This window comes from Gossypium hirsutum, chromosome A11, assembly GCF_007990345.1.
Source record: "Gossypium hirsutum isolate 1008001.06 chromosome A11, Gossypium_hirsutum_v2.1, whole genome shotgun sequence".
Lineage (NCBI taxonomy): Eukaryota > Viridiplantae > Streptophyta > Magnoliopsida > Malvales > Malvaceae > Gossypium > Gossypium hirsutum.
Genome location: NC_053434.1, coordinates 115,785,718 through 115,799,039, shown reverse-complemented (window position 1 = coordinate 115,799,039; position 13,322 = coordinate 115,785,718). Strand labels below are relative to the sequence as shown.

Genomic DNA, 13,322 nt, shown 5'->3' with positions numbered 1-13,322 from the left:
TAATAGTTTGACAAAAATCATGAGAATTGAGAATTGCTATATATTATCCTGAAATTCAAGATAAGAGCAATGATGTGGCATAAAACTATTGGAAAGGGATACAGATGACGTGACGTCACTGTTTCATACAATCATTTCCCTATATAATATATAGCAATAATAGTTTTTAAAATCAAATGTAATCTCCAAAATATGCTATTCAAATAATAATGTAGTATTTAAATTAATAAAAAAATATTATCTATAATAATTCTAAAATCATCTTAAATAAATACCACTCAAATTCAATTTTTTTCATACAATCCTTTCCCATACTATATATTAGAGAATACCATCAATAAAATTTATCATCATTTTCTTTTGTTGTAATTGACTTGTTACACTTCTACCACTACTCGCTTTCATAGATTATTGTGGAGATTCGTTTCGAAGAAATAAATGTAGGAAATGTATAGAGATATTGCCTAGAAACCTGTGTCTGCTTTGCCTTTCTTGACTGTTTCTAGTTTCTTTCTGCATACTGAGCCACCTTATTTTCTGGTTTTCAAAAACTAGATTGTGATATCTTTTTCCTTCTCATACTTCCTCATGTCGTTGTTACCATTTTCAAAAACATAGACGAGATTGTGGCTGCTGCAAATGGGTTGGGAGCAGTAGGAGGAGTATTTCGGGATGCTCAAGGCGAATGGGGGTACTTTAGAGGCACTCTGCAAGTCGAGTTATGGGCAGTCGTGGATGGACTTGATGTTGCATGGGAAAAGGGATTTCGGCAACTTCTTGTTGAGTTAGATAGTGATGATGCTATTCATCTCATTAATTCAACTCAAGCAAAGGAAAGCAAGCTAAGGTTGGTGCGTGTTGTAAGCAGACTTAGGGAATGACTGTGGCAAGTTGAGTTCATCATGGATTGCGTGAAGTCAACAGTGTAGTTGATAGTTTAGCAAAGAAAAGACTCGATTTCGTCGATAATTCGTATACTAGAAGATTTACTAGACGAGCTAAGAGACAGTCTTGAATGGGATCAGAATAGACCAACCTTCCATCGATTTAGATTGTATTTGTTGTTTTCCTGTCTATTTAAAAAAAAAAAAAAAGGGACTGTTGGCTGGGGTTTAAAGCAGAGGGATTTTCTTTTTCTTTTACTTTGGGCTGAATACTGTAAAAAGGAAAGGGTTTTTGTATTGTTGGGCCGATGTTTCCAGCTTAACCCGGCTGTAATGAGCCCAAAATTTCCAGATGTAATTACTCTGTCATCTTTATGTTGGTTTGATGATTGAGTTTGAAAATTCTTTGGATCCAATTGTCTTTACTTGACACTTTCCACACCGAAAAGCAAAAATGTGTTTGAACCAAAAAAATTAAGGAAAGGAAAAAGAAAAAGGTGATTAAGGGGCGGGCTTCTTCACTTTGCTTTTCTAATTAAAGTAGCCTCCACTCTGTGGACGAAGCAACCAATTCTGCCCTCACCGTCAACGATTCTTCCTGGAAAGCACCATCATTTTCATTTGTCACCAAACTTCCACCACTACACCTTTTCATAGCTATTATGATGGAGATTCGTTTTGAAGAAAAAAAAGGTAGGACATGTATAGAGAAATTGCTTAGAAATCTGTGTCCGCTTTCCCTTTCTTGATGCTCCTATACTTGATCTGTTTGTAGTTTCTTTCTGCATATTGAGCCACCTTATTTTCTGGTTTTCCCAAACTAGATTGTCTTATCTTTTTCCTTCTCAGACTTCCTCATGTCCTCGTTGCTGTCAACTTCCTCGTCTATTCCTAGACAAAAAGAATATGACGTATTCTTGAGTTTTAGAGGTGAAGATACTCGTCATAACTTCACAGACCATCTCTGTGATGCTTTGAGAAGGAGCGGAATAGTCACTTTCAGGGATGATCCAAAGCTGGAGGCCGGCGAAGAGATCGCTCCTGAGCTCTTCAAAGCAATTCAGCAATCATGGTGCTCACTAATCGTTTTCTCGGAAAACTATGCCTTTTCAGGTTGGTGCTTGGAGGAACTTGCTGAGATTGTTAAACAAAAAAGGGAGAATGGACATAAAGTATTTCCAATTTTCCATGGTGTGGATCCATCTGATTTAAGAAAACAAAAAGAGAAAGTTGAAGCAGCTTTTGCCAAACATGAAGAGAGATACAAGGAAGATGAAGCAAAGATCCAAAGGTGGAGAAATGCTTTAACTGAAGTGGCTAATATCAAGGGATGGCACTCAAATAATAGGTTTTTTTTTCCTTCAATTTACTTGTAAATTTAATGATTACAGTTTTGTTTTGAAATAGCTGTTTTATATATATATATTGACAAAATTGGAAAGTTGTTATTTTCTAGTGTTATAAGGCAAATAAGGCAATAACACCAGAAAAACTACCAGCTCAAGTCCTCCAAGTGTATCCTAAATTTGTTCGATATTACTATGCGTTTCACATCTTAATTTTTTTTCTTAGTTCATTTAACTTCATTTCCATATCAATAATTTTCTTAATTAAAAATTACATCTTTATATCTTTGTAGGCATGAATCAGAATTTATTGGAGACATTGTTAAAAAAATATCAGCAAAGTTATGTCAAACATATCCAATTGTCCATGATGATAAGTTAGTTGGAATTAGTCCAAGCTTGGACGATTTGCATTCGGAAATAGAAATTGGGGAAGATGATATCCGTATCATAGGAATTTGTGGTATGGGTGGCATTGGCAAAACGACTCTTGCGAGAGTTGTTTATTATCAAATGTCACATCATTTCGAAGGTAAAAGCTTTCTTGCTGACGTTCGAGAAGTCTCAGAGAAATGTGGACTTGTTTCTTTACAGAAACAGCTACTTTCCCAAATATTGTTTGATGAAAGCTTCAATTTTTTCAATGTTCATGAAGGGAAAGCCATAATTAGCCACAGATTGTCTCACAAAAGAGTTCTTGTTGTTCTTGATGATGTTGATAACCTACAACACTTGAAATGCTTGGTTGGAAGGCGTGATTGGTTCGGTGTAGGGAGCAGAATCATTGTAACAACAAGAGATGAACATTTGCTCCGATCTTATCGAGTTGATGGTGTGTATAAGCCTACAACATTGAATGGCAATGATGCTCTTCATCTTTTCAATTTGAAAGCTTTCGGTTGCAAGACTGTGCCAAAAGAGGATTTCATTGAGCTAGCTGAACATGTTGTAGGTTATGCTGGTGGACTCCCCTTAGCTCTTGAAGTTTTGGGTTCTTTTCTATGTGATAGAGATGCAAGGCAATGGACAAGTGCAATAGAAAGACTTGAAAGAGATTCTAACAAAGAAATTCTTGTCAGACTTCAAATAAGTTTTGATGGATTGGAAGAAAAGGAGAAGAATATATTTCTTGATATAGCATGCTTCTTTAATGGGGAGGAGAAAGATTTTGTAATGAAAGTACTGGATGGTTGTGAGTTTTGTCCAGATATTGGAATCGATGTTCTCATAAAAAAATCTCTACTAACTGTTAATAAATGCAATCGATTGCAAATGCATGACTTGCTACAAGAAATGGGAAGAAAATTTGTTAGAGAAAAATCTGTTGATGAACCTGGAAAACGTTGTAGATTGTGGGCGGAAAGAGATGTCTATCATGTGCTAACAACAAAAACTGTAAGTCATTCATACACATTATATATATTCTTACTTTAGCTAAATTAATTCAAACAATCAATATTAAGAGGTCACATTAATTAAATTTAGATTCAACCCAAAATTATGATTTTTTTTTGTTAAAAAAACATATATAATCTATTATATCTATAAAGTGTTTTTTTTAATATTGATAAAATAAAAAGAGTACATTAATCCTGTATATTTCTAAAATGTATCATTTAATTTTTTTAATTATAAATATTTAAAAACACCTCCACAATATGTATAAACAAAATGTTATTTCACTGAACTACTTTAGTTGAAAAAATGTTTTATTTAGTTTGATTTTGTTGATTAATTTCAACCGATAATAATAATGCTAAATCATTGTAATGTAAATTTCATGAATTTTTGTTTTGTGTTTTATTTTTTATTTTTAGGCTACAAAAACGATTGAAGGCATAATCATCGACAATAAAAGGTACATGAAAAAACATACACATATGTATCTTTGTAAAATGTTGATGTTGTTGTTGTTGTTTTTTCTTGTGAAAATAATAAAATCTTCAATGCTTAACATTTCAAAAAAAAAAATAGTGGCATGTGTTATGAAAAATAATATAGTAGTTAAAGAGTATGTTTAATGTAATTGTGAAAGTTCGTTATATATATTTTGGTGTAATTGCAATGTCATTGCATTAGCATGTATTTATTTTCTTGCATTTTCTCTTTAGTCAAACACTTTATTTGTCTGTATATCATGGTTTCTAGCAGTGTGAGTTTGTGAATATCAACTCCAATATTTCAACTACGTTATTCAAATTTGGATGTAGGTGTCATATATACATGTGTTTGGTATGAGCATATTCATTTTCTTTTACATTTTCATTGTTTTTGAGATTCCTTGAAGGCTCTCTCATGTATATGTATAATCATATTCTTATTCTACCTAGGGAAATGAGTGAGACTCTCACTTTGAGTGCGGATGTCTTCTTGAAGATGAAAAGATTAAGACTACTCAAAATCTTTTGCCGGACAAATTGTTATGATCTGACATATCTTTCTAACGAGTTACGACTTTTAGTTTGGACGGGATGTCCTTTAAGGTCATTACCTTCAAGTTTCAAACCAGAAAACCTTGTTATACTTCTCCTACCTTATAGCAACATTGAACAACTATGGAATGAAAACATGGTAAGAATTAACTTTCTATCTTATTTTGAGAATAAAGATGAATTTTTTATTAACATTGAAGAATAACAATAAAAATGAGCTTTCCCATGTTGATCTCTTTTTATCTCTATTATTGTTTTCAACAGCCCCTGTATAAGTTGAAAGTGCTCAACCTAAAAGGGTCTGAAAAACTGATCAAGGCACCAAACTTCACAACTGCCCCAAATCTTGAAATTTTGGTTTTGGAAGGATGTACTAGATTAGTATATGTTCATCCATCTGTTGGAGTTCTTACGAGGCTTAAGCTTTTGAATTTAAGAGGCTGCAAAAGTCTGAGGAGTTTTCCAACCGAAATTAGAATGGAATCTCTTGAAATGTTAAGTCTTTCAGGTTGCTCAAAACTTCAAAGCTTTCCAGAGATTGATGGGAAAATGGAATGTTTGTTGGAGCTTTGTTCTGATGGGACAAACATTAAAGAGCTATCTTCTTCAATCAGAAATCTCAGAAGACTTGAAGTTTTGAATTTAAAAGACTGTAAAAGTCTTAGGAGTCTTCCAACCAAATTTGGAATGGAATCTCTTGAAAAGTTAATTCTTTCAGGTTGCTCAAATCTTCAAAGCTTGCCAGAGATTGATGGGAAAATGGAATGTTTATTGGAGCTTTGTTTTGATGGGACAAACATTAAAGAGCTACCTTCTTCAATCAGAAATCTTAGAAGACTTAAAGTTTTGAATCTAAAAGACTGCAAAAGTCTTAAGAGTCTTCCAATCAAAATTGGAATGGAATCTCTTAAAAAGTTAATTCTTTCAGGTTGCTCCAATCTTAAAAGGTTTCCAAAGATTGATGGCAAAATGGAATGCCTGCTAGAGCTCTATTTAGATGGGTCGGGCATTAAAGGGCTACCTATTTCAATTGGAAATCTGAGCAGTCTTGTTTTGTTAAATTTGAAAGATTGCAGGAACCTTGTGGATCTCCCAGGGAGCATAGGTGGGTGTAAAAGTTTAAAATCTCTTAATCTTTCTGGCTGTTATAAAGTCGAATATTTGCCAGAGAATTTGCAGCAAATAGAATTCTTGGAGGAGCTTGACTTAAGTGAAACATCCATGACAAAACCACCATCCTTGATTTTTCAATTTAAAAATCTTAAAGTTCTGTCTTTTAATGGGAGCAAGGGATCTTCTTCCAAGTTACAAAAATATCTGCCTTCTCTGTTAAAGGTAATCCAAAGAGAAAGGACAAATTCCATGGCTCTGATGTTGCCTTCGTTGTTAGGTTTGAGTTCATTAACAAGGCTGAATCTAAGGTACTGCAATCTTTGTGAAGGAGATATTCCTGGTGATATTTCTCGCTTATCCTCTTTGAAAAAACTTGATCTTGGTGGTAACAATTTCGTCAGCATACCTTTGTGTCTTACTCAATTTCCAAGCTTCAATTTCTTTTTTTGTCAAATTGCAAGGCGCTTAAATCGTTGCCTGAGCTTCCAACATGTATAGAGGATGTAAGCGTAAGTGGTTGTACTTCTCTGGAAATAATTGCAAATCCATCAAAAGTTTGCAATTCAAAGGACTGGGTAGATATAGTAGGTGCTAATTGCTTCAGATTGGCTGAGAACATCGATGCCTTAACATTGCTGAAAAAGCATCTAAAGGTTCGTTAATATCTCTGTTTCTCTGTCTTATAATTATTCATCTTGTCTCTTACCAAACAACCAGAGGTTTATTTTGCAGGTAGTTGGAAATTCAAGAAAGAAGTTTGATATTATTATACCTGGAAGTGAAATGCCAGAATGGTTTAGTCAACAAAGAGGTGAGTCTTCGATTAAGATAGATCTGCCTCTGGAAGTTCGGAATGATAGTCAATGGATGGGAGTTGCTTTGTGCCGCATTTTTGTCAGTGATGATGCTTCAAGGAAGGCGCATGTCTCGTGTAGAGCTGTTATCCATGGTAGATATACGAGACAAGCCAATTGCACTCAATCTAATTTCCAGGGTAGATATCCTCGAGTAGTCGATTGTAGTGGCTTGATTGCAAATTTTGGTCTAGAGCAGCCCATAATGAAGGACCAGATTTTCATTCGTTATTTCTCTCGTGACAAGTTGTATCCAATTTCCTTGGAAGACAAATGTGGTGAACGTGAAACCAATAATTTATGGAAAACAGATTGCTTAGATCAGGAATGCCATCAACTTGAGCTGTCCTTCGAAAGAGATGACAGTGTTAAGGTGAAGAAGTGTGGTTTTAGAATAGTGTATGAGAGAGACTTGGAAGAAACACAAGTGCTGCATAGTAGTCAGTGTTGTGCAAATTTTGAAGATATCCAGCAACACTTTGTTGATGATGGATCAATAGGTAAGGGTTCCCTAATAAAGCGAAAACGTAATATGTATGAGGAGATGGATGAAGGGCCGCAACCGAAACGAATGCAAAAAAATTTCAATTCTATAATGGGCAGACTTGGGAAGAAGCACTAAATTGTGGTGAACTACTTCATTGGCCTTCTCCTATTAAATTTTTTTTCTATGACTTTTTTTAATCTATATTATTTCATTTAAAGTATTCACTTTCCATATATTTACTCTACAATAAATGAGATACAATCTTTCAAATATATGTAATCAACTTAAAAAATCTAAGCATATACATGTTGAACACAAACTCGTATTCTATGCCTATCCTAAATTCAGATAACATTATTTTTTTTAAAACTTTTAATATATTATTCATTTTTATATAATTACATTTTATGATTGCGGATTGAACAAAAGTAATGGGTTGGAGATAAAATGTGGAGGAAGTTTTGATTGCTCCACGAAGAAGCAACTAATAAGGTGCGAAGACCTTATACATAAAATGAGAATAATATATAACAAATATTAAATACCGTCTCATTGCAAAATCTTCACGATTGGGCAGCCGATTTCTCAATGGGAAATTATTTGGCTTTGTTCCTTCTCCAAGCTAACCAGTAGGTCTATCCTATGGAAAAATAAAAAATACAATAGCATGTATTACATATACTCTTTCTCACATTTAGAGTCTTCCTCCATGCTATCCCTTAAACAATTTTTTTCTTCCCTTTTTTTTATTAAAAATTTATTTAAAGCTTAATTAAATTAATGAATATGTAAACTTTTTAGTCATTTCTCAAGTAAGTTAGTATCTAAATTAACTTATGATATTAATTCAGTTACAAATTTTTTTTTGAATACAAAATCAACCCTTAAATAGGAGAATAAATGTGTTTCAACGCACTCAAACCCATACCCTCCTGTATAGGTAACAATGTCGATACCAACTGAGCTAGAATTCAGTCACAAATTATTATTTTTAATACAAATGCTTAGAACAACCTATACTCTCTTCCCAACCCTTAAATAGGAGGATAAATGTATTTCAACGCATTTGAACCCATATTCTACTACATAGATGAACTAGTGTCACGGGCCAAAGTGCAAAGCCCGTGACCAACACACCATATGCATCCAATGGAGGTCTATTGTTTAGATAGGGATCATTCAGCCTACACGAACTGGCCCGGTTCAATAAGTTGTTGGAGAAGCATGTTAGATTGAAGCCTAAGTGGCCCAATGATGAAGATATGACAACATAGGCTATCTTGGTAACTAATCTTAAATGATTGAAAGGAATCATATCTTGAAAAAATTAGATTAGATTTGATAAGGTATATCTTGTAAATCTCATAATTTAAGATATAGGATTAATCTCATCCGTCGATGTAACTTGATCTTAACCGTCAATTTTGAGGGAGCTCAGCTTTAAATAGAGAGCCTACCCCTCACTTGTAAATCACTCCATTCTTTATTGTTTCACTATTCTTTGTGAATAATAGAATATTGAGAACATTTACTCAAACTTAAGCGAGTTTGAAACAAACGGATCGTCTAAGGCCGTACGGATTGCAAGACGAAAGATCTAACCTCGTGGCACTAAAACTCAGTTACAAATTTAAATAATAGTATAGATGATAACTAAAATATAATATAAAATATGTTTGGTTATGATAAAATCATGTGAAAATAATATATATTTATATATGAATATATAAAATTTTGTATAATGTAAATTATTAATATAGTAAAATTGGAAATTCGTTAAAGATAATTATTATCTTAGAAAATATAGGAAAGGACATATGGTATGCTCAAAAGTAAAGTTGTAGGCATTTTAAGAAGAATTCTACAAACGTGTTCCTTAATATCATTGCGCATGATTAGCACTGCTGGAACAGTTAGTCCCCGCTTTAACTTCACCCCCCCCCCAAAAAAAAAAAAAATCATTTCCATAGTTCCCACAATGCCACTGTTGAAAACAAAGGCATTTCTATTTTTCCAAAGTTTCCAGTAGGCCATAGTAGAAAGAGTACCTCCAATCAGTTCCTTGCACACAAAAAAGTTCTTTGAGTTCCAGAGAAACTCATTGTTCTTCCAATTCCTAGTGCCCAATTGACACCATTTGGTACATCTTCCCAGATATTGGACAAAGCCCTCCAGAGAAACAAGCAATTAGAAGGATGCATAGAAGACGACCATTTACTTATTACCCCATACTTGTTACGAAGGACTTTTAACTAGAGCTGTGCATGGGCCGGGCTACCAACGCAACCAGAGTTTAATCCAAATCCAAAGGAATTGGGTCACCTTCAAAGCAGTTTTGAAGAAGCACTAATTGTGGTAAACTACTTCATTGGTCTTGGCCTATTAATTCTTTTTTTTTATGACTTTTTTTTATCTATCATATTACTTACAGTTTTTTTATTATTTCGTTTAAAGTATTAATTTTCGATATATTTACTCTACAATAAATGAGATATAATCTTTCAAATATATATAATTAACTTAAGAATTCTAAGCATATACATGTTGAACACAAACTCGTATTCTATGCCTATCTCAAATTTGGATAACATTGTTTTTTTTAATAAACAATCAATATATTATTCATTTTTATATAATTACATTTTATGATCACAGATTGAAGAAATGTAATCGGCTAGAGATAAAATGTGGAGGAAGTTTTGATTGCCAATAAGGTGTGAATCCTTTGTCAATATTTAGTTTACCCAAATTTATTGCCAAAGATACCTGTATTCTTTTAAATTTAAAATTTAGTCAATATACTTTAATTTTGAGATATTGAGTCTCTATACTTTTTCTACTTAAAAATTTTGGTCCATTAGTTAGTTTTGCTGTTAAAATGGTTGATTTGATTGTAATAAAAAGGTAAAATAATATTTTAGCCCTCATTATTTACAATTTTGTGTCAATTTGGTCCATACTCTTTAAAATACATAAATAATTTTAAAAAATGTTGTAAAATTATTTTTTTGTATTTACAATATAATGTTTTAAAAGTTGTTTTTTGTATTTACAATATTTTTTTTCAAAAATAAAAAAAAAATAGTGTTATTAACCTAGACCCATGGGTCGTTGCTCGGGTCCAAATAAATTTCAAGTCCAGGCTCGTTTCAATTTGATTAGCCCAAAAAATCTACTTAACAGTTCAAAATTTAATAAAATATCATAAATAAATTTATTATATTAATATTTTATAATTAAATTAAAATTTAAAAATAATTTGTATTATTTAAAATGAATTTGGTTTGACTCGTGGCATAAAAATCTTTTTCCAAGCTCGATCTAAGTTAGACCGATTCAGAGTTTATATCATTAATTAAAAAATATTTTATACTAATATTTTATATACTTTATAATTAAATGTACATAAAAATATTTTTAATGTATAATTAATCTCATTGAAAATAAAATTGTTCAAATTTAATTTAATATGGACTGAATAAATAACTCAAAATTTGAAGGGACCTTATTATTATTCATAGAGTAAATTAATAAACCTATCCATGTGTCAACAATCTGCCCAGCCCAATAAACCTAGTCAGGCTAGGTTTAGACAAGATTTTTTATGTCTCAGGTGGCCGCATGAATTCAATTTAAATAATAAAAATATTTTTAAAATTAAATTATAAAACATATAAATATTAATGTAAAAAACATTTTTAACAATTTAATAAATTTTTAATAGAGAAATGAGTTTTTTTTTGTTGAGTTGGGTTGAGCCACGAAATAGATTTGGCCTTGAAATTTTTTTGGGCCTCGAGTCACAATCAAACTCATGGATAGATCAAAATAAATAATTTTTATTTTTGAATTTTTTAAAAAAATTATATTTTAAAATTATTTAATTTTTAATTTATTAATTGTGCTTGTTAACTTTTAATTTTTTTTCAACGTTATAATGCTTTTAATTGTCACAAAATTTTGTAACCTTCAAATACCTTTTAATTTATCTCTTTTTTGAATATCGAAATGTAAATGTTGCTAGTTTCTTTTTAAAATAATTTGATAAAATTTTTAAAATATTAATTTTTAATCTAGATAAAATGTTATATTTTAATTTAATTAATTCATTTTAAATGTTAATTTTAGTATTTTTATTGATTTTTTTAAATGCTTATTATATGATGTTTTAAAATAGGGATAAAATATATAAAAAAATTAATTAATTCTTTTTAAATTTTTTTTTTACTTATTAACTATGTTAACTTTTTTTTTTTGAATTCATAAAAATTTTTAATCTCTTCTAATTTATCTCTTATACTTTTTTTTATATAATAAAGAAATTTTAGTACAAGTCTAAAATATCATAGAAATCATTATTCTCTTGCTCCTAATAATATTGCTCGCTACTTGTCTCCTATCTCGATGTGTCTCACAAAGAGTGGAGGCTCCTCGAGAATAATTAATCGACCAGTATCACTACCAGCCTCTTTTGCAATATAGTCAGAAACCATGTTGCTCTATCTCAATATGCATCGAAATCTCACTTGTCAATCCCTTTTGCACTAGGTATTTCTTATATTTTGAATATCAAAATTTGAATGGTGTTATTCTTTTGAAATAACTTGGGAAATTTTTTTTTAAAGAGCCCAATTTACTTAATCTAGATAAAATATTATATTTTAAATTTTATTTATAGTATTTCTATTGAATTTTGAGATGAATCTCAAAATTATATATGAATTTTAATTTAATGTGCAATTGTATATGTTAACTTTAATTTTGATTTAATCATACACATTTAAAGAAATAAATACATCAATTTATTTTTGTATTGAATAAATATAATTATTTATATATGCAACATATAAACATAAAATGTTATTATATCTATAATTATATTAGTAATTTACAAGAATTGAATCAAATTAAAACTTCATGTATACAATTACACATTAAATTATAGTTCATATATAGTTAATATGTTATTCAATTTTGTTCATTGTCTTTAATTTTTTTAGTAGTTACTGAATAAATAAAAATAAAATAAAAACAAAATTAAAAGTTTAAATTAAAATTGCGAAAACTGAAATTAAAATAGTAGAGATAAATAAAGTTGAGGAAAATAATTTCTTATGGAGATATTCCAACCTCCGGTTGTCTCTATCCGCCTTGAGTTCAATCCTCGGCTTTTAGGTGATCTTTTTTAAACAGAATAAACCAGTTATAGTGGAAGAGGACGCCTACGACCACCAGCTCTAAGATTTTAGACTTAAGATTTGGCGGAACCTAACTTTAGCTAACAATCGCTTTTGTGAGACTATCTTATACTAGATCATCACTTCTCAATGACAAATACAATGCCATTTTGTCTCTTGGGGTCACCAACCTCTGACGCAGTAAACTAACGAACTAACTATGTAACCTTCCCAAAACGTAAAAAGCGGTTGTTCCTTACACAAGTTGAAAAGATCACCTATTAAGGACATGGACGGAAGCGTCAGTCCCATAATGAACCCTTTTTGAGGAATTTCGACAATATTCAACTAGATAAATTTAGTGGCTCATGCTTTTTGAGGAAAAGGTATAAAGGCTGAGTTTTTTTTTGGAGAGGGAGTGTTTACAAAAAAGATGAATGGAATTTATGTTACTCCATCCCCTATTTATAGTACTAGAAAACCTAGTCTATTTCTAATTAAATTTTAAAAGATAAATACAAATAATAAAGATAAATAAAGATATATGCTAAAATTAAATCTAAATAATAATCATTAATAATTATCCTAATATAATTGGGATTAAAATAGAGTCTTGTGCTATAAAATCTCTTTTTTTGCATTTTTGCCCCCAAAGTCTTCCACACTTTGCATTTTCGACACCACTTCTCTCCTGCTTCGCATGCTGGCCCAATTTATCTTCAAATTCACGCTTTTTGCCCCCAAAATTTCTCTTGCCTTCAATTTAGTCCCTACAAGATAAAGAACCATAAATAGCTCAAATTAGTAGGATCATACTCAAAATAAATATGTAATTAATACATAAAAATATGTCATTCTAGGGTATTATCAATTATTCATTTCATTTTTATCTTTCACTGTCATTTTTTTCCTTTTTCAATTTTATTGGATTGATTACAATGTGGTATTTTCGTTAGATAGTTGATTGTATACTCTTTACAATTCTATGATTTAAAGTGTAATTTGACAAGTTTATTTTTATTTTTTTGT

General features: G+C 31.0%; 2 protein-coding genes across 3 annotated transcripts in view; one reads left to right on the top strand and one right to left on the bottom strand.

Moving 5' to 3' along the window:
- Nucleotides 1-1,317: 1,317 nt before the first annotated feature.
- On the top strand, nt 1,318-7,388 carry LOC107955673 (disease resistance protein RPV1). Of its 2 annotated transcripts, XR_001700064.2 has the most exons (7): nt 1,318-1,577; nt 1,734-2,232; nt 2,524-3,625; nt 4,048-4,088; nt 4,561-4,801; nt 4,927-6,428; nt 6,508-7,388. XR_001700064.2 is itself a non-coding variant. In XM_016891479.2 (6 exons), the coding sequence occupies exons 1-6, from the start codon at nt 1,547-1,549 to the stop codon at nt 6,271-6,273; spliced, it is 3,261 nt and encodes a 1,086-aa protein (XP_016746968.2). In that variant the 5' UTR covers nt 1,318-1,546; the 3' UTR covers nt 6,274-7,388. The 2 variants fall into 2 exon arrangements, 1 of the variants encoding a protein (XP_016746968.2); XM_016891479.2 differs by having other exon boundaries at nt 4,927-7,388.
- Nucleotides 7,389-12,874: 5,486 nt separating this feature from the next.
- The window catches only part of LOC121209393 (uncharacterized), a 50,543-nt gene continuing 50,095 nt past the window's right edge, over nt 12,875-13,322 (bottom strand). Inside the window, exon 3 of the mRNA XM_041080007.1 lies at nt 12,875-13,063. Within this exon, the coding sequence (XP_040935941.1) occupies nt 12,912-13,063 (152 nt within the window). The 3' untranslated portion in view covers nt 12,875-12,911. The remainder of the gene's footprint in view (nt 13,064-13,322) is intronic.

Bases quoted from the DNA above. Each gene is read 5' to 3' on its own strand.
- LOC107955673 (XM_016891479.2), top strand. From the start codon at position 1,547: ATGATGGAGATTCGTTTTGAAGAAAAAAAAG. The intron at 2,233-2,523 runs GTTTTTTTTTCC...ATATCTTTGTAG, and splicing joins GGATGGCACTCAAATAATAG to GCATGAATCAGAATTTATTG. The intron at 4,802-4,926 runs GTAAGAATTAAC...TGTTTTCAACAG, and splicing joins AACTATGGAATGAAAACATG to CCCCTGTATAAGTTGAAAGT.